The sequence below is a fragment of the Hyaena hyaena genome, unplaced genomic scaffold (assembly GCF_003009895.1).
Source record: "Hyaena hyaena isolate Hyena2069 unplaced genomic scaffold, ASM300989v1 scaffold_789, whole genome shotgun sequence".
Taxonomy (NCBI): domain Eukaryota; kingdom Metazoa; phylum Chordata; class Mammalia; order Carnivora; family Hyaenidae; genus Hyaena; species Hyaena hyaena.
Window position 1 is genome coordinate 549,596 of NW_024081422.1, and position 20,321 is coordinate 569,916.

Here is a 20,321-nt window from a genome sequence, read left to right on the forward strand (position 1 = left end):
TCCTCTATCCTATGACCTCCTTGCTCCACCACTTCTTGTATAAGATACAGGTGCTACCAGCCACTTTGGCTCATCCACACCCACATCTTGACCCCATTCATTCATTCATTCATTCAGCTACAAATGGTCATTGATTGGTGCTAGAAGTAAAGATGTTAAGCAAGCATATGTCAGTGAGACCCAAGCCTGTCTATGAGAGTCTAGAAGCCTCAGAGACGGCCAGGGATAGCCATCATTGGGAATTACTCCCCATTAACAAGATTTGGAAGTAAGCTACTGCTCTACACCAAATTTCTAATGTATCCTAGAGATGCATTGAGTCTCCTCCTTCCCCAGCACCCAGCTTACCATCCAATACCAGTTTCTTTAGAAATTTTCCAGATACCTAACTGAATTTTCTTTTTAGGGATCTGCTAATGCTGCTCAGTTTCTCCTACTTTTTCCCTCTTGGGGATTACAGCCTAGATCTTAATCCCACCTACTTACCAACAACTTTCCTCAGCCCTGGGTCCTGCTTCTAGTATTCCTTATATCACCTTGGACCTTCCTGACAGGAGACCAAGATACCCACCCCTCCCTTAGAATCAGAGACACCTACAGGAATTGGTTTTGCAAGCTTTTACTGCCCCCTGGGATCAGAAGAGGCTCCTGCAGCCCATCTCCAGTTTCTCTGCCTGGGTCCATGTTGGTGCCAGCAGGCTATGTGGTTGCAGCAGCAAACCATGTGACAGGAGGGTTTCAGGGAATCTGTGTCCTGATGTCATGCCTACCCCTGGATGCCAGACATCTGTATTCACTGGCCTTTGAGACCTTCTGTCTTATTTGCCTTCTGGTCCCCAGAATCTTAGCTTGCTCCCACCATAGTTAATTTCTTGCTTGACCTCCTGGCTTTTTTTGTTCCACTGGAGTCTATTCACTGTGTTGCCATCCAGGATCCTAATGCCTATGTAACTATCATTCAGTCCAAGCCCATTCTACCCTGCTCCCACCACCAAGAACAGATTCTTTTATCATCAGTATGGATAGGTGGTACATAAAGCTGAGTCTCCTGACCCTTCTGAGTTGGTAGCAATGGTAGATTCGTGCATTTGTTCCTATATTTGAATCAAGGTCACAAATAGAAGTTAATGCTTTCTCGTCTTACCAATACCAAAAAGGAAATTATAAAAGTAAAAATAAACCCCAAAGGTACTCTCTGTCTCTGACTCAAGTTTTGACCTTGCAGGGCTCTCCATCACTATTTGTTATACAGATCAGGTCCAAGTGATTTCTGATGGGACTCAGAAAATACAGTGTTAGGCAATCCTATGGCATCTATCACTGAACTTTCACACCATTTACTCACTAATTATAGGAGAACAACTGCCATGCTATAAAACTTTAGAATGTATGCAGTAGTCATCGTCGTCATCATCATCATCATCATCATCATAGCTAATTTTTTTTTAATGCTTACTATGTACCAGGCACTAATGCCAAGCCCTTCACTTGGATTATCTCACTGAATCTTCCCAGCATCCCGATGAAGGTAGTGCTATTATTACCTCTCTCTATAGATGAGAGAGGCACAGAGAAGTTAAAAAACTTGTCTGAAGCTCTCGGACTCACAAGTGGTAGAGGCAGATTTTGAACCAGGCAGTTAGACTTTAGCGCACTAATAACCATTGGGCTTTATTTGGTTATTGTTTTTCCACACAGTGCTGAAGCATATGTTCTTTTAAAAAATTATTTCAGAATATAAAGGGACTGTTGTTTTCATGATAGTAGCTCTCTAGATGTGACATTCCAGTTTTGATTATTTTTGATTGGTTTTGATTATGTTGTTACATATTTCAGAGTTCATTTTGTAAAATAAATACTCCTATAATGTGGGTGGCTATGGGAAAGTTCACTGTTTTTAGGACAAGGGCCTCAATATTTCACTTCACTTGGTGAATAAGCTTGAAGCATGATGTATCTTACATATTTTTCCTTTTTAGCAGCTTCACTATTTGTCAGATATATTTAAATTGTCATCTTAGATAATGTAGGGCTGAATAAAAAACCTACTGGTCTATAGATGGGGTGGACTTTAGCTAAATTATATTGTTAGCAGCAATAACAACTTGGTCCTACTTGTTAGGGAGAAGTAGTCTGAAGGAGGGAGCAGAAACTCATTTTTGATAACCAAACCTCTACCTTCATGTTTTTGAAACAGAGCCTACGTATTCTTTGCCAAGGCAGCTGACATGGGAAACTTGAAAGCTATGGAGAAAATGGCTGATGCTTTGCTATTTGGAAATTTTGGTATGCAAAACATAACAGCGGCTATCCAATTATATGAATCCTTGGCTAAAGAAGGATCGTATAAAGCCCAAAACGTGAGTTTTGAATGAAAAGTAAACCTTACATAATAGACAAATAACATGTGAAAGGAGTTGGGCAATAATATCCCCACTCTACCACATGAACACAGACCTAGGGAAGTTGCAGTAATGTGCTGAAATAGTGGTGTCAGCGTAGGGTCATAGCAAATGCCCTGGGCAAATTCTTTCAGTTACTTGGGTGACCGTCAGGAATGCAACAGAACTGCTCTAAAATTCAGCTTCCCATCTTAGGTCCATGGGTGTGTTTTGAAATAATTTGAGAACTCTGAACCCCTAACATAGTTATTAAATTTAAATTTCCTTTTCTGTTTTACTAAATGCATTTCATTTTATTCAAAGAATAATATAAGCATTTCATAGAAAATCTAGAAAAAATATAAATATAGGAAGGAAGGAAGGAAGGAGGGAAGAAAACCCTTCACAAGCCAACCATTCTGACTCAACTACTATTAGGACTGCCTTATATTTTTTCTTGGCTTCTTCCTCGTGCATCTCTCTTTTTACATCATCCTAGTCACAATGCAAATGCATATATAATTTTGTTTCTGGCTGCTTTCACTTAATGCCAAACCAAAAGCTTGTTTTCATGTTGTTAGTCTTTTTAATAAAAACACTTATTTCTAATTACAAAAGAAATTAATTCTCATTATACGAAAAGGTCTGAGAATTCAGAAAGTATGAAGAAGAAGGTAAAAACTGTCTAAAAAGCTTTTCTCCCAGAGATCATTTTTGGTATCACCCAATAAAGTGCAAAAGCTAGACTTTGGAGTCAGAAAGACTTAAAGTTGAATCCACTCTGCCACTTGCTTTTTGGATACCTCCTTAACAAAATCCTTTCCCCTTCTACACTCTCTAGTTGTGTTTCCCTGGTAATCTAATAGGAGTAAAATGTTAGCTGTTTCTAGGTAGCATTACTTATGATTGAAATCACTTGACTGATGAACTCCCTTTATACTGGGACAAAGAAACTGTAATGAACTATAAATACCTGATGGTGGTTTTGATTCTCATGGGAACCCTGGACACTATATCTATGAAATCGTTACTTGAGGAATGAGGATCCTGCATCCACTCAGTATGGATCTCACCTCCTGGAGTCTGAGTCATCTGAGGAACCAAAGACAATGGCTGCGAGAGGACTGTGTGAATGGCACCAAGAACTCCCAAAGAAGGGAAGGCCTGATGCTGCCCTGCTAGGCAACTATCATTCCTGTGCTGTATCCACCTGAATAGACCAATGGCAAATGTAGCCTAGGAGTCTCTGTGTTTATTCAATTGAAACAGAAGCTGGACCAGAAGACAGCCTCTCTAATTTTCATCTCTAGAGTTAGGATATGATAAAACGCTGGATACTATGTCTGTCTGGTTCATAGCTCTATCTCTAATATTCAACACAGTGCCTGGGACAAGAAATATACGTTCAATGTTGAACCAATTAATGATGAATGAATTAATGGAATTATTGTGAGGATTAAAATAATGTATGAAGGCACTTAATTCCATACTGGAACTTTGTAATCATTCATAATAAAGAAAGGATATAAATATTATCATTACTCTATTATTATTGTAGAATTTTTTCTCATAACTATGTAGAATTCTTACAAAACTGAGATCATACTTTAATTGCTATTTCTTAACCTGATCTTTACTCACTTAATAATATACCATAAACATCTTGCCATATAAATATATATAGATCAACATCATCATTTTAAATATCTGTATAATTTTAATTAATTTAAGTTGTGGAATACTATTTTACCCCAATTAAATATCAAATATTATATCTATAAAATATTAAACAGATTTATAAATGGTATAATAAAATATGAGACTTTCAGAATTTAATTACCCATATTTGATTAATCAAAAATATAAAGTTCCAAGACAGACTAAATGTTACCACCATATCCAGCACTAAAAACGCTATCTCCTAGGGGAACCTGGGTGACTCAGTAGGTTAAGTGTCTAACTCTTAATTTCGGCTCAGGTCATGATCTCAGAGTTGTGAGAGAGAGCCCCACATCGGGCTCTGTGCTAACAGGGTGAAGACTGCTTGGGATTCTCTCTCTCCCTCTCTCTCTGTTCCTCCCCCATGCATACATACATACACATTCTCCCTCTCTCTCTCTCAAAATTAATAGTTAAAACTGATATCTCCAAATTGATTTCCAAACTAGTGAACATGCAGTTTATTTTTCAGTGGGAGTATTAATTAATTAAGACAATAGTTGTTTCATGGACACCTACTATGTGCCAAACATAATCTTAGTTGATAAGTAGCAAAAGATTAATAGGTCAAAGTCCTTATGGGTCAATCTGAAATATAAACATATAATTGAACCACAATTTTTTTTAAATTTTTTAAATTTAAATCCAAGTTAGTTAACATACAGTCTAGTCTTGGCTTCAGGAGTAGAACCCAGTGATTCATCTCTTACAATATGACACCCCGTGCTCATCCCTAAAAGTGCCCTTCATGTATTATGCTAAGTGAAATAAGTCAGTCAGAGAAGGACAAACATCCTTCTCTGTTTTTATATGATAAAAAACATGTGATTTTTATCATATGTGGAATTTGAGAAACTCAACAGATGACCATAGGGGAAGGGAAGGAGAAATAAGATACAAACAGAGAGTGAGGCAAACCATAAAAGACTCAAACACAGAGAATAAAACTGAGGGTTGATGGGGATGGAGGGTTTGGAGGGTAGCAAAAGTGGTTGATGGACATTGAAGAGGGCACTTGTTGGGATGAGCACTGGGTGTTGTATGTAAGTGATGAATCACAGGAGTCTACTCCTAAAGCAAAGATTACACTGTATGTTAGCTAATCTAAAAATTAATTAATTATTTATTTAATTATTTTTGAAAGTTCCCTCCTTAATGCCCATCACCAATTTAACCCATCCTTCCACCAACCTCCCCTCCAGCAACCTTCAGTTTGTTCTCTATATTTAAGAGTCTTTTATGGTTTGCCTCTCTTTGTGTTTTATTATGTTTTTCCTTCCCTTCACCCATGTTCATCTGTTTTGTTTCTTAAATTCCACATATGACTGAAATTATATATTTGTCTTTTCTCTGACTTCTCTGATTATTTCTCTTAGCATAATATACTCTATTTCCATCCACATTGTTGCAAATGGCAAGATTTCATTCTTTTTCATAACCAAGTAGTATTCCATTGTTTATATATACCACATCTTCTTTATCCATTCATCACTCTATGGACATTTGGGCTCTTTCCATAATTGGCTATTTTTTTTCTTAAATACTTTATTGTCAAGTTGGTTTCCATATAACACCCAGTGCTCATCCCAATAAGTGCCCTCCTCCATGCCCATCACCCCCCTTCCCCTCTCCCTCACCTGCATCAGCCCTCAGTTTGTTCTTAGCATTCAAGAGTCTCTCATGGTTTGCCTCCCTCCCTCTCCCCCACTATTTTTCCCCTTCTTCTCCCCCATGGTCCTTCATTAAGTTCCTCCTAATCCACCTATACATGCAAACATATGGTATCTGTCCTTCTCTGCCTGACTTATTTTGCTCAGCATAACACCCTCAAGTTCCATCCATGTTGCTACGAATGGCCAGATTTCATTGTTTCTCATTGCATAATTTGGCTATTTTTGATAGTGCTTCTATAAACATTGGGGTGCATGTGCCCCTTTGAATCAGTACTTTTGTATCCTTTGGCTAAAAACCTAATGCAATTGCTCGGTCATAGGGTAGTTCTATTTTTAATTTTTTTCAGGAACCTCCATACTGTTTTCCAGAGTGGCTCCACCAGTTTGCATTCCCACCAGCAGTGCAAAAGTGTTCTCCTTTCTCTGCATCCTAGCCAATATCACTTATTTACTGAGTTGCTAATTTTAGCCATTCTGACAGGTGTGAGGAGGTATCTCATTGTGGTTTTTATTTGTATTTCCCTGATAGTGATGTTAAGCATCTTTTCATGTGTCTTTTAGCCATCTGAATGTCTTCTTTGGAAAAGTGTCTATTCATATCTTCTGCCCATTTCTTCATTGGATTTTTTGGTTTTGGGTGTTGAGTTTGGTAAGTTCTTTACAGATTTTGGATACTAACTAAGCCTTTATCTGATACGCAATTATCTTCTCCCATTATGTCAATTGCCTTTTAGTTTTGTTGGTTGTTTCCTTTGCAGTGTAGAAGGTTTTTATCTTGGTGAGGATCCAATAGTTCATTTTTGTTTTTATTTCCCTTGCCTCTGGAGACATGTCTAATAAGAAGTTGCTGTAGCCAAGGTCAAAGAGGTTACTTGTAGCACAATTTAGATAGACTACAGTATGTATCAAATGCTTTGGGTACAGAAAACTGTTCTGCCTGGAACAGGCAAGGAAGGCTTCTAGGAAGAAGTGACATTTCTACCCAGTCTAGAATGTTGGATATAGGCAACATAAAAGATTTATTTGTCTCTATTTAAATAAAGTTTTTGGTACAAGGTCAAAATACTACTCCCAGAAAATAAATTCCAAATTAACATAAATGGTACATAAAACACATGGATTTCAGAGCTGAATTCAGAGTATCACTCCCAGTACTCTAATTAATGTGGTTCCAGCCACAGATTGCCCTCTAATCCCTGTTAATTGACCCTCAAATGCTTGCCATTGGTTTGAAGGAGAATCAGGTAGAAGAATGTAATTGGCTGAGTGCTAATCCAATGCCAGGAAGAACAACTCCAAATGTATGTTCATTGGCCATGCAATCTTTGTAGAGGAAAGCAAGCATTGTTGGGACAGTGTTCTCAAAAATGTGCAATTGCAGACTTCAGGGTGGCATGGTGAGGTAGCAGATAGGGGTTCTGGAGTCAGAAAGTTTGACAGTATGTGAGTGCAGATTTTACAACCTAATGAGCTTCCATCTTGTTCATTCTTTCAGTGTCGCCTCTCTAAACCTCAGGTGTCCCAAATTGCAAAAGGAACTGATAAGAAGGTCACACTATAAGGTTGCTGCAAGAACCAAATAAGATGTACATGATCCCTTTGCAGATATTAAGGAACACTAATGAATAATGTCGTGAAACAATTTTAGTCCTAACAGCTTTGTCTTTGGAGTCAGTCAGTCCTGGCTTTACATCTCAGCTCCATTAAATCTGGCTCTTGTGACCTGCACTCTCTGAATCTCAATTTCCTCCTCTGTAAAATGGGGATAATATCTGTCTGATAGATGTGTGTGTTTGGTCTCAGGAGGATAAGGAGATAGAATATGAGTGAGGAAAAACATCACTTGAAAGGCTGACATTGACCTGATATGCAAATTTCAACCAAACTGTTTTATTGTAATGCTGCAATACTAGATGGCAAAAAGTTTCTGTCCCAAGCACTCCCTGACATCCTGGACACTGTTATTCCTTACTCAGACTCACCCTCCTCCCTGACCTCCCCATGATCTAGTGACCAGAGTGTTAATAACTGGATGAGCAGGGAGCTTACAAGACCCTGGTCTAATACTACAGCAGGATTGCTGGATTCTATTCTGTAATTCTGTTCTCATCCCTGTCTTCACTATAAGAAAACCTGTTTCCAATAGCAAATCTGCTTAAAGTTGATTTATGTCCTTGTACAGAGAACAACTAAAGAGATTCTATGCTACAACTAGTTCAATGACTGCAACTAGGATGGCCCATGCCATATTGATCACAGCTTTCTAACAGAGCTAACAGACTAGCAGGCTGGGTGTCCACATTTCTTCTCAGGCTGTTTGTGCCACCCTGGTATAGGAATCCTGCCTGCACTCTTAGCAAATATTGCTGGGAACTGCTGAGGACAATTCAGCAACAGCAATGTGGCTAAAGAAGTTGAAAACGTATACTAAGAATAGCCGTGAAATAGAATGAGAGACATAGAGATAGAGAATGAAGAGTATGAAGACACCTGTCTCTGGGGAACAAATGAAGAACAAACAGAAATAATGAACTGTAATAAATGGAGAGTCTAGAGTGCCAGAAATCTAGTAAAGATCTAAATTAACAAAGAAAATGGAAAAAGAGATGAATCCATATTATAAAGTGGCAGTGAGGGGTCAGGGGAAAATGCAGTTTCAGGCTATGTATAAAGGCAAGCTGGATGGAGGGAAAGAGGCATAATTATTTTTTTCATGTACTTTGAATGGCTTATCCCACAAAATTCCAAATAAACCGAAGGAAATTCTGATAAGAGCAACGAAAGCATTTATCACTATGAACAGAGTCTATTGTATTAATATTCAAAGAAACTATACCTTCCAAATAAGAAGAACTCTTGATTAACAGAGTAGTCTTCATGAAAATGGTGGAAAATTAAGGAAATAGCAAACAAAACTAAAACATACACTAGAGGGTGTCCTTTAAGATACTATATTATACCAGCTGGAAGTAGGTAAATTGTATATTTTTTATTTCTGATTCTCATTCAGGAAGCAAAAATTCAGAATTAGAAAGATTCATTCAATATCAGTGAATAGCTTCATAGGAAATTTGTCAATTTACCACCAAGAAAGTAGGGTTAAACCTCATTGCTGTAAGAATCACAAAATAGGGTCACCTGGGTGGCTCAGTCGATTAAGCAACTGACTCTTGGTTTCAGCTCAGGTCATGATCTCACAGTTCGTGGGTTCGAGCTCTGTGTCCGTCTCTGTGCTAGCAGCATGGAGCCTGCTTGGGATTCTCTCCCTCTCTCTCTTTCTGCCCCTCCTCCACTTGTGCTCTCTCTCTCTCTCTCTCAAAATAAATGAAAACTTAAACATAAAATAAAAAAAAGAATCACAAAAAAGATCATCCACATATCACCTTAAAACTTAATTTAATTTGATAATCTCTAAACAGTGATATTATTTGTAATTATTTTCTTTTTAAAAATACTTTACTGGGTTTTATTTATCTAAATTTTTATTCATGAGTATATATTATTTTGATATCAGATAAATAATTTAACACAGATGCATTTACTTCCTTAGTTATATAGCTCAAAAATTTTACTATGAATTATAAGAAAATCCATTCTTTTATGTAAAAATAACTTTAATTGATACAGTAAGGAGGATATAAGTGACAGCATGCTTTTCCATGCTTTGTAATTCTTGAATAATTCTATCTCAATGGCAAAGATTTCACATATTCTTCATTTATCTTGGATGTAAATTATAGAAGTGCTCTGTAGAGGGACTGTACTTATTAGCACTGTTCTACTGAAAAAAAAATAATTTTTAGCATCAACCTAATAATCACTTTGATAATTTTAGGATTACCTATGTAGAATATTTCATCTTGACATTAATACTCTTTTTGTATTGAGGGTACAGATAGGATCTGAGTTGTTCATTAGGGTTGATTCACACTTTTGTTTGGTATGCAGTTTGAGCTAAAAGTAATGATCTTGGATGCTTTCAAGCCTTGTGCAGTAATTAAAGGAAAAATGCTTAATCCTTTCTAATAATAATCTCCTATATAAAAAGTAAAAGGAATATTTAAAATTAAATTATTATGGAAGCTGAGTAATTTTCTTTGAATGTAATAAAATATTCTCTATTCTTAACTCTTTCCATTCAAATCCCAGCTATTATAACAGTTTCTTACAAACCAAAGCACAATTGTTGAGTTCAGAATCAAGTCTTAACAAAACTAATTTGCAGAGTTTGACCTTTAAAAGCCACTGAAAGTGTCATTGATGTCATCACTATTATATAGCTGCTTTTATGATTTACAGCATTTTTTCTTCTGGATTAAGCTTGAACCATTCTATAATTAATCTCATTTCATCTCAGCTATGTCTCAGAAGACAGGCCAAATCCTAAAACTGCTTATTGTAAGGTTGTTAGGTGACAATCCTTTACACGTGTAAAGGAATTAGACAATACTGATTATAATCAGCATATTCACTACATGAAAATCCATAACATCTTTTGTCTTCTTTTAGTGCTGGATGGAAGGAAGGAAGGAAGGAAGGAAGAAGGAATTTAGTTGAGCCCTCCAGAGAATTAATTCAAAATCACCCATTGTTATTTTTCAGTGAAAGAGAGAAAGAATGTGCCTTTGGGGCTGGTTTTAAAACTGCTAAAATCATGATTTTGGCCTTACTTTCTAGAATGAGCTTTATACAGAGAAAGGCTCCTCTCCCCAGTCACAGAATGGAAATTTAACTCCTATACAATCCACAACTCACAAATTTCTTGGGCAGAACAGGCCAAAATGTGTGATAAGCTATGCACAAAATCATACACTTTTGGTGAAAGTATCGTAAAATACAAGCTCAACTCAATAGAACAGTATCCTCATTTACTTGTATAAAGGTCAGTATATGTGTTTACTGTCAAATTTTTAAATAAATAAACCAGTTTCTAAATTGAGCAGAATCAAAAATTGCTAAGAGTTGCAAGAAAAATAAAAAATCTAATATTAACTAAAGACATCCTTACAAGGAGCCAATAATTAGCCATTTTAAATATAAACAACAAGGGTTAGGGAAGTACCAGAATTCCAGACGCCATCCACTTGTTATAACGCCCTTATGGTCAACTTTCCATTAAAAAGATAATCTTTGAGACTAAAGAGGAATTGGTCAAACCATAGAATATTTTTTTCAGTGTGTGGATTAAGTAAATTACACAAATTATACTTATAAACCACATGTTAGAGTTAGTGTGCTTTGCGGAACTCTGCAGTCAGTTCCTTAATTTAAAAAGTAACATAGTTCTTTGTCTTTGAAATTGTAATAAAAAGTTTAACAAAATATTCATTTTATGTTTCAAATGAATTATCAGACTTTGTTGTATCTTCATGTAGTGAGACATTAAGCAAAGCCTTTCATGATATTTTCATAAACTCAATGAAAAAATGGAAATGTGGGCTTTGACGATAGTAATTGAAGAATAGACTAATGAGTTGATGCCAGGGTGAAAGCAAGCCTATCGCAATCCACCAAAGGATTCTGCCTGTGACTTTGTGTTCTTCAAATATTTGAAAGGATAAGACCAAATTATTTTTAATACAAAGCATGGAAAAGTATATTATCACTGATATACATAAAAGTATGGAATGAACTCCTAAAAATGGTGACAGGAATTATAAATTTCCAAATGAGTAGAATCTTGAACATACTAGGAACACCAGAACGGACTTTAACAAATTATGTTCTGACAAAAAATAGTGTTGATTCTGTCAAGAAGGTGCAAGGAGAAAAAGTGAGAAAGTAAATGACCTAAATGTAAATGACCTAAATCATTATCTATAATATAGCAAAGTCTACATGTAATGTATGAAATATAAAAATTAACAGCAAGTAGTAGACATTTATCAAGAATCATAATGGTAGTGGGGCGCCTGGGTGGCTTAGTCGTTAAGCGTCCGACTTTCGCTCAGGTCATGATCTCACGGTTCGTGGGTTCGAGCCCCGCGTCGGGCTCTGTGCTGACTGCCAGTTCAGAGCCTGGAGCCTGTTTCAGTCTGCGACTCCCTCTCTCTCTGACCCTCCCCTGCTCACGCTGTCTCTCTCTCTCTCCTAAAAATAAATAAAAACATTAAAAAAAAAAAGAATCATAATGGTGGTAAGTTATGTGAATAAAACAACAAAAATAATTAAAAGTGGTTATTTACGAAAGGAATAAAGAGTAGCCAAGAAAGGAGTAGGGCATTGATGTTTATATTTTAAGCCATCAGTAGTATTAGAATTTTAATTGTTAATACATACGCATGTATTTTTATTTTAGAGAGAGAGAGAGAATGTGTGAGTGGGGGAGAGGGGCACAGGAGAGAGAGAATATGAAGCAGACTCCACACTCAGCATGGAGCTGACAGAGAGCTCAATCCTACAACCCTGGATCATTATCTAAGCCAAAATCAGCTGGACACCCAACTGACTGAGCCACCCAGGCACCCCTGTATTCTTAAATATATTAAAATTTATATTTAGATACTAACTTTCCTCCCAAGATGGAATTGTGTTTAAAATAAAAATCAAATCCTCTCCAACTAAAAAGTAACCAACATCTTTGGAAGATGTCAAATTCTGGGTGTGGGACAAAAAATGTACAAGATGCTCTTGAAACATTATATGAGGTGTCATATCAGTATAATACAAGGTGTTATGTAATACGATATGATAACAAAGAAGCTGTCAGAAAATACCATAGTCATGACCAAAGGACTGAACAAACTCAAAAGAGCCCCCTATTGACTAAAGATGGAAAAATTGAGCACTAACATGAATAATTACCACAATGGACTGAAATACCTCAAATATACTTAAATTCATTAATTCATAATGATTAATAACTAAGAGGAAGTAGGATATCCCCACATTATTCTGGCTTTTGTAAAGCAATGTGGTCATTATTTTTCTTAAAAATGGCCACAGCAATTATTTCCAGTCCCATATACTGTTTCAGCACCCTAACCAATATAATCAAAAAATGGAGTCTAGGGGTGCCTGGGTGACTCAGTCAGTTAAGTATCCAACTTTGGCTCAGGTCATGATCTCACAGTTCATGGGTTCAAGCACCACATCAGGCTCTGTGCTGACAGCTAGCTCAGAGCCTGGAGCATGTTTCAAATTCTGTGTCTCCCTCTCTCTCTGACCTTCCCCTGCTCATGCTGTCTCTGTCTCTCTCTCAGAAATAAATAAAAACATTTTTTTAATGGAGTTTATTTTCCCTACCTCCTATTTTCTACTAGGGGAGATTCTTGACTATATCAAAACAATAGAATTTGGTGGAAGTAATGCTAGATTTCTGAGGGTAAGTCATAAAAAGGATACACCTCTGCTTAGCTCTTTCTCTAGGAAGTTCACTCTTGGAACTCAGCCACCATGATCTGAGGAAGCCTATATTATAGGAGAGGACACATATATGTGTCCTGGCCATCAGCCTCAGCTATGGTCTCAACCAATATCTAGTGTCAGCTGCCAAACATACATATGAACAAGCCTTCAGATGATTCTATCCTCCAGCCTTTGAGTCTTCCAACTAAGGCCCCCATATTGTGGATCAGAGACAAAACATGCCCACTCTTTACCAAATTCTTGATCCACAGAACTCTTAGCATAATAAATGGTTGTTGTATGCCACCATGCCACCAGGTTTCAGAGTAATTTGTTACACAGCCGTATTAACTGGAACAAGGATACTTATATTCAGAATTAGAAAGGTAGAATGCACTTCTCAGAAGCACCTGAAGCAGAGTACAACAAAAATCTGTTTGGAGTGAGTTCAGAGTTTTTGGCACAATCCTGTTCCATCCCTGGGTACTGAGAGAAATTACACATGATGTCACTGCCAACTTGTCAGTTATTTTGAGTGACTAAAGAGGGCAGGAAAGAAGCCACAAGGTTTGGAGGATGTAAAATTCTGCTAATCACAAATAGTGCTGGTGAGTTTAATGGTAAGATTCTCCATCATATTTTCAAAATGTTTGCTTTTGAAAATCCCATAAAATGAAGCAGTACTATTTGTCAAGCAGCATGAGTTCACTAAGAATTTGTATTAAGCAAACTTGATTTTACAGGGTTGCTAGACTAAGAAATCTGACAAATGTGGTAGAGATGATAATCCTGTATTTTATCCATTATAAGACACCATCGAGTGTAACTTATATATATATATATATATATATATTTAAATGTAAATTATATAATTATATAAATTATGTTAATTAAAGTTTAAAATAATATTTTCTTACTAGATTTTTATTTTACTCTTATTAAAAGTTCTGTTTTAGACATTTTAGACATAGATTTACATCATATGTCAGTCTTTGATTACATAAAAAGGTAAATATAAGTTAAATAAACCAAAGTGTTCCAAAATACTTCTCATTCAGAGTCTAACTGAATCAGTTTTCAACTTAGAAAACTTCCTTGATGACTGTCTTTTTCAACATATCGTTCTCCATACCATTAAGAATGTCACTAGTGTGACATTTCCTCAGGGAGTGTTCCTCGATTGCCTCCAGGATTTCTTCCAAACTACTGACTCATTCTACAACTATTAGTGCTGACACTTTCCAATTTGACTAAATTTATACTTTTTTTTTCTTCGATTGAATCACAGGTTGCTGGAAGTTTGGTTCGAGGTTAGCAAGAAGTTTCTGATGATGTTTGATGTTGAACACCTTAATCATAATCCTTTGTGATAAATAGATTGGTCACAACAGCTTTTCATTCATTAATTTTTCATCTCTTCCTAGGGATTTGGCAATTTCTCCTGTGTTTAGTTCTATAACTTGGCTTGTAATAGCCATTCTTTTTGCACATAATTTAGTAAGAAAAAGCAATGTAGTTTCATGTACTTTGGGGTACCTCCTTTTCTTCAGAAACTTGTAACTACTTTGTTTCAACAGGGCCATGACAGAAATATGGCATCCACAATAGAGACCAGATTCAGAGAGCACACAAGATGGTGAATATAACCTAAAATATATCACAGGAGGAAAGCAAAATAGGGAATCTTTATAGTAGAGAACACAAGGTATCAAATAGCTGCCCTAAAATGCCTACAAGGTAGAAAGTGGTACAAGAAGGAATTGAGTTGTTATGCACCAAATTACTTAGTTTAAACAACTAAGTCCTAAGACAGCAACTACTATACAGAGATTAATTTGGTTTATTGTGTGTCTATTAACTTAATGAACTTCCCATCAATAGAGATGTCCACTTGTATTGGTTAGGGTTCTTTGAATTTCAAGTACAGAAAATTCAACCTATCTGGCTTAAGCAAAAGTGTGACTTATGGACTCATTTAACTGTGAAGTACAATTTATAACTGCCTTTGGGTAATCTGGATTCAGAGTCCAGAATGAAGACATCAGAACATATTTCCTTGGTCTCTTGGTTTTACTTTTTACTATCATGGTTTTATTTTGAGTGGCTTGACCCCTAGGTGTCATTAGCCCTTATATCTGGAAATCTCTGTGAAGGAAGCCAGTTTCTTTCCCAATGATTTCCACAAAAGTGCTGGTTAGATCACAAAACAACCCCAAATCACTTACTGCGTCCAGAGGAGAATAATCTGATTGGTTGAGCCTATGTCTAGTGTACCCCTACATTCAGAAAGGGGTGAGGAGCAGGAGAACTACAAGATGGCAGAGAAGTAGGGAGCTCCGTGCATTTCGCTAGCACCCATCTCTCAAACAGAGAAGGCCTGAAGTCATAGGAAGACACTGAGCCACAGGAGTTTGGGAGGAGAAAGAGGATGAATACACTGAAAAGGAAACCACATAAGTGTGTGAGTGTGAACTGGGGAAGATAAAAGCAGGACAGGACAGAGATATGAAGGGAGGGGAGAGCACCCGGCTTGGGTGCAGCTGCAGTGAGTGAAAAGCCAGGGCGAGCAGTGGTGAGCTGCGGCGAGTCAGGGGAAAGGAAAGAGAAGCTGAGATTGCTCATAGAACCATCCCTGGAGAAGGAAAAAACCTTGGCATGGAAAGAGAGTGTTTTTTAGTTCTGGCAGGGATGCTGACTTTGAACTAAGTAACGCCATCCCAGAAGGAGCCAGAAAAAACTGCAATGCAGCATTCCCGGCACCATCCCTGGTGGTGGCGGCCAGGTGGTGAGGCAGCGGCGCCAGCGGTGCCAGCACGGACTCTGTGGACCTGAAGTTGCTATGTTCCATGCACGCACTGGGGTTGTATAACTGCTTGACCCCCGCGGATCTGAGGCTGAGACACTTCCCCCACCCACCACTGAACCCCCAGCAGCAGGGAAGCAGAGACCTGTGGGACTGTTTAGGGCCATATAAACAAAGCCCTCGGACTGGAACCTGGAAACGAGGCGAGGAGCGGGATATTGAACTCAGCATACCTTGGCTATGTCCTCAGCACAGGGAGATGGGACCCTAATAAGTGATTCACAAAGCTTGGTTGAGAAGGGACTGGGGCGACACCATTCTCCTCCCCACAACCACCAAGGAGGGACCTCAGGGAGGCCACCGGACACAGTGGAGACAAGACCTGCCTACACCAAACCACACCCATCCCCTCTAGATAGCTGTTTTGTTGTTGTAGCTGTTTTTATCTGAGCCTGGGTTTGCGTGTTTATTGGTTTTGTATGTGCGTTTGTATACCTTTGTTCCTTGTGTGGTTGTCTGTTTTCTTTTTCCAGGACTGCCTCAAGAAAAAAGCCAAAGTACACATGGTGGAGAGTCCCAAATTCTGCTACTAGTAGGGAAACAAAATAACCAAACACTCAACAAGAGAAAACAAGAGACACATTCAAAGAACATTTCCTGAACAGACAGGCCCTGAACAGTCAAAGAGCCCTCTCTAATACAGCAGAACTCCCAGGGGCAGAGTGTACAACAAGCTTTTAAAATTAACAAGAGATAGGGGCGCCTGGGTGGCTTAGTCGGTTAAGCGTCCGACTTTCGCTTAGGTCATGATCTCACGGTTTGTGGGTTCGAACCCCGTGTCGGCTCTGTGCTGACTGCCAGCTCGGAGCCTGGAGGCTGTTTCGGAGTCTGTATCTCCCTCTCTAACCCTCCCCTGCTCACACTGTCTCTCTCTCTCTCTCCCCCCTAGAAATAAGTTAAAAAATATTTTTAAAAAATTAACAAGAGATAGAAAGCTAATCAAATGATGAAATGGAAGAACTCTCCTCCAAAAAATTTCAGGAAGAAATGACAGCTAAAGAACTGCTCAAAACAGATGTAAGCAACATAACTGAACAAGAATTTAGAACAATAATCATAAAATTAATCGCTGGGTTTGAAAAAAACATGGAGGACATCAGAGAAACTATGGCTACAAACATGATGGAGCTTAAAAATAGTTATGATCAATTTAAAAATGCGATAAATGAGATACATAATGAAATGGAGGCGTCGAATGCACTGATTGAAGAGGCAGAAACGAGAATAAGTGATTTAGAAGACACAATTATAGAAAAAGAAGAAACTGAGAAAAAGAGAGATAAACTGATCCAGGAACATGAAAGAAGAGTTTGAGAACTCAGTGATACAATCAAACTGAAAAATCCGTATCATAGGAATCCCAGAAGAGGAAGAGAGAAGGAAAGGTGCTGAAGGAGTCCCAGAACAAATTATAGCAGAGAACTTCCCGAATCTGGGGAAGGAAATAGACACTGAAATCCAAGAGGCACAAAGAACTCCCATCATATGTAACTTGAATCGATAGTCTGCACAACGTATCATAGTGAAACTGGCAAATATATAAGGACAAAGAGAATTCTAAAAGCAGCTAGGGAGAAAAGGGCCCTAACATACAAAGGGAAACCTATTAGAGTGGTGGCAGACCTATCTACTGAAACTTGGCAGGCCAGAAAAGAAAGGCAGAAGATCTTCAATGTGATGAACAGAAAAAATATGCAGCCAAGAATCCTCTATCCAGCAAGCCTGTCATTCAGAATAGCAGGAGAGATCAAAGTCTTTCCAAATAAACAAAAATGGAAAGAATTTGTCACCACTAAACCAGCCCTACAAGAAAACCTGAGAGAGACTTTCTGAGAGAAATGTTGCAAGGAACACAAGATACTAGAGACACCACCAAAAGCATGAATCCCACGAACAACACAATGACTCTAAACCCATATATTTCAATAATAACACTGAAAGTAAATGGGCTGAATGCTCCAATCAAAAGACATAGGGTAGCAGAATGGATTAAAAAAACAAAATCCATCTATTTGCTGTCTACAAGAAACACTGTTTAGACTGGAAGACACCTTCAGATTAAAAGTAAGGGGATGGAGAAATATATATCATGCTACTGGAAGTCAAAAGAAAGCTGGAGTAGCTATACTTATATCAGACAAACTGTACTTTAAAGTAAAGATAGTAACAAAGGATGAAGAAGGGCATTATATAATAATTACAGGGTCTATCCATCAGGAAGAACTAACAATTATAAATGTCTACACGCCGATTATGGTAGCACCTAAATATTTAAAGCAATTAATCACAAACAGAAACAATCTTATGAATAGGAATGTGTTAATAGCAGGAGACTTTAATACTCCACTCACAGCAATGGATGGATCAAACAGATAGAAAATCACTAAAGAAACAATGGAATTGAATGACAGATTGGACGAGACGGGTCTGACAGATATATTTAGAACTCCACATCCTGAGGCCATGGAATTCACTTTCTTCTCAAGTGTGCATGGCACATTCTCCAAGATAGATCACATGCTGGGGCATAAAGCAGCCCTCAATAAATATAAAAGAACTGAGATCATACCATGCACACTTTCAGATCACAATGCTATGAAACTTGAAAACAAACACAGGAAAAAGTCTGGAAAACCTCCAAAAACATGCAGCTTAAAGAACACCCTACTAAAGAATGAATGGGCCAATCAGGCAATTTGAGAAGAAATTAAAAATATATGGAAACCAATGAAAATAAAAATACAAGAATTCAAACTCTATGGGATGCGACAAAGGCAGTCCTAAGAGGCAAGTACACTGCAGTCCAGGCCTATTTCAAGAAATTAGGAAAAGCGCAAGTGCAAAATCTAACAGCTCACCTAAAGGAACTAGAGGGAGAGCAACAAGAGCACCCCAAACCCAAATAGGAGAAAAGAAATAGTAAAATTCAGAGAAGAAATAAACAATATAGAAACCAAAGAACAGTTGAACAGATCAATAAAACCAAGAGTTAGTTTTTTGAAAAAATGAACAAAATTGACAAACCTCTAGCCAGGCTTCTCAAAAGAAAAGAGAGAGCACTCAAATAGACAAAATCATGAATGAAAAAGGAATCCCTCAGAAACACAAGCAATTATCAGAGAATACTATGAAAAATTATATGCCAACAAATTGGACAACTTAGAAGAAATGGACAAATTCCTAAACACACAATCGCTACCAAAATTCACACAGGAAGAGATAGAAAATCTGAACAGACCCATAACTAGTGAAGAAATCAAATCAGTTATCAAAAATCTCCCAACAAATAAGAACCGTGGACCTGATGACTTCCCTGGGGAATTCTACCAGACATTTAAAACAGAATTAACACCAATTCTTCTCAAGCTATTCCAAAAAATAGAAATCGAAGGAAAACTTCTGGACTCATTTTATGAAGCCAGCATTACTTTGATTCCCAAGCCACAGAGACCCAGCAAGAAAAGAGAACTACAGGCCAATATCCGTGATGAATACAGATACAAAAATCCTCAACAAGAGACTTGCAAATCGAATCCAACAGCACATAAAAAGAATTATCCACCAAGATCAAGTGGGATTCGTTCCTGGGTTACAGGGCAGGTTCAACATTCGCAAATCAATCAATGTGATACATCACATCAACAAAAGACAAGATAAAAACGAAATGACCCTGTTGATAGATGCAGAAAAAGCATTTGACAAAATACAGCATCCCTTCTTAATAAAGACTCTTGAGAAAGTCAGGATAGAAGGAACTTACTTAAACATCATAAAAGCCATCTATGAGAAGCCCTCAGCTAACATCATTCTCAATGGGGAAAAACTGAGAGCTTTCCCCCTGAGATCAGGAACACGACAGGGATGTCCACTCTCACCACTATTGTTTAACATAGTGCCGGAAGTCCTAGCATCAGCCATCAGACAACAAAAGTAAATAAAAGGCATCAGAATTGGCAGAGAAGAGGTCAAATTTCACTTTTCACAGACAACATGATACTCTACATAGAAAACCCAACAGACTCCACCAGAAGCCTACTAGATCTGATCCGTGAATTCAGCAAAGTTGCAGGATACAAAATCAACGTACAGAAATCGGTCGCATTTTTATACACCAACAATGAAGCAACAGAAAGAGAAATCAAAAAACTGATCCCATTCACAATTGCACAAAAAACCATAAAATACCTAGGAATAAACCTAACCAAGGATACAAGAGATCTGTATGATGAAAACTATAGAAAACTTATGAAGGAAATTGAAGAAGACACAAAGAAATGGAAAAACATTCCATGCTCATGGATCAGAAGAATAAATATTGTTAAAATGTCATTACTACCC

The 20,321-nt window shown here is 37.6% G+C and overlaps 1 protein-coding gene across 4 annotated transcripts in view; it reads left to right on the forward strand.

Annotated features, from left to right (window-relative positions):
* The window catches only part of SEL1L2 (SEL1L2 adaptor subunit of ERAD E3 ligase), a 94,676-nt gene that overhangs the window by 30,621 nt on the left and 43,734 nt on the right, over nt 1-20,321 (forward strand). For all 4 annotated transcript variants that reach the window (XM_039219115.1, XM_039219116.1, XM_039219113.1 and 1 more), the window contains one exon: nt 2,198-2,360. In XM_039219115.1, the coding sequence (XP_039075046.1) occupies nt 2,198-2,360 (163 nt within the window). The remainder of the gene's footprint in view (nt 1-2,197; nt 2,361-20,321) is intronic.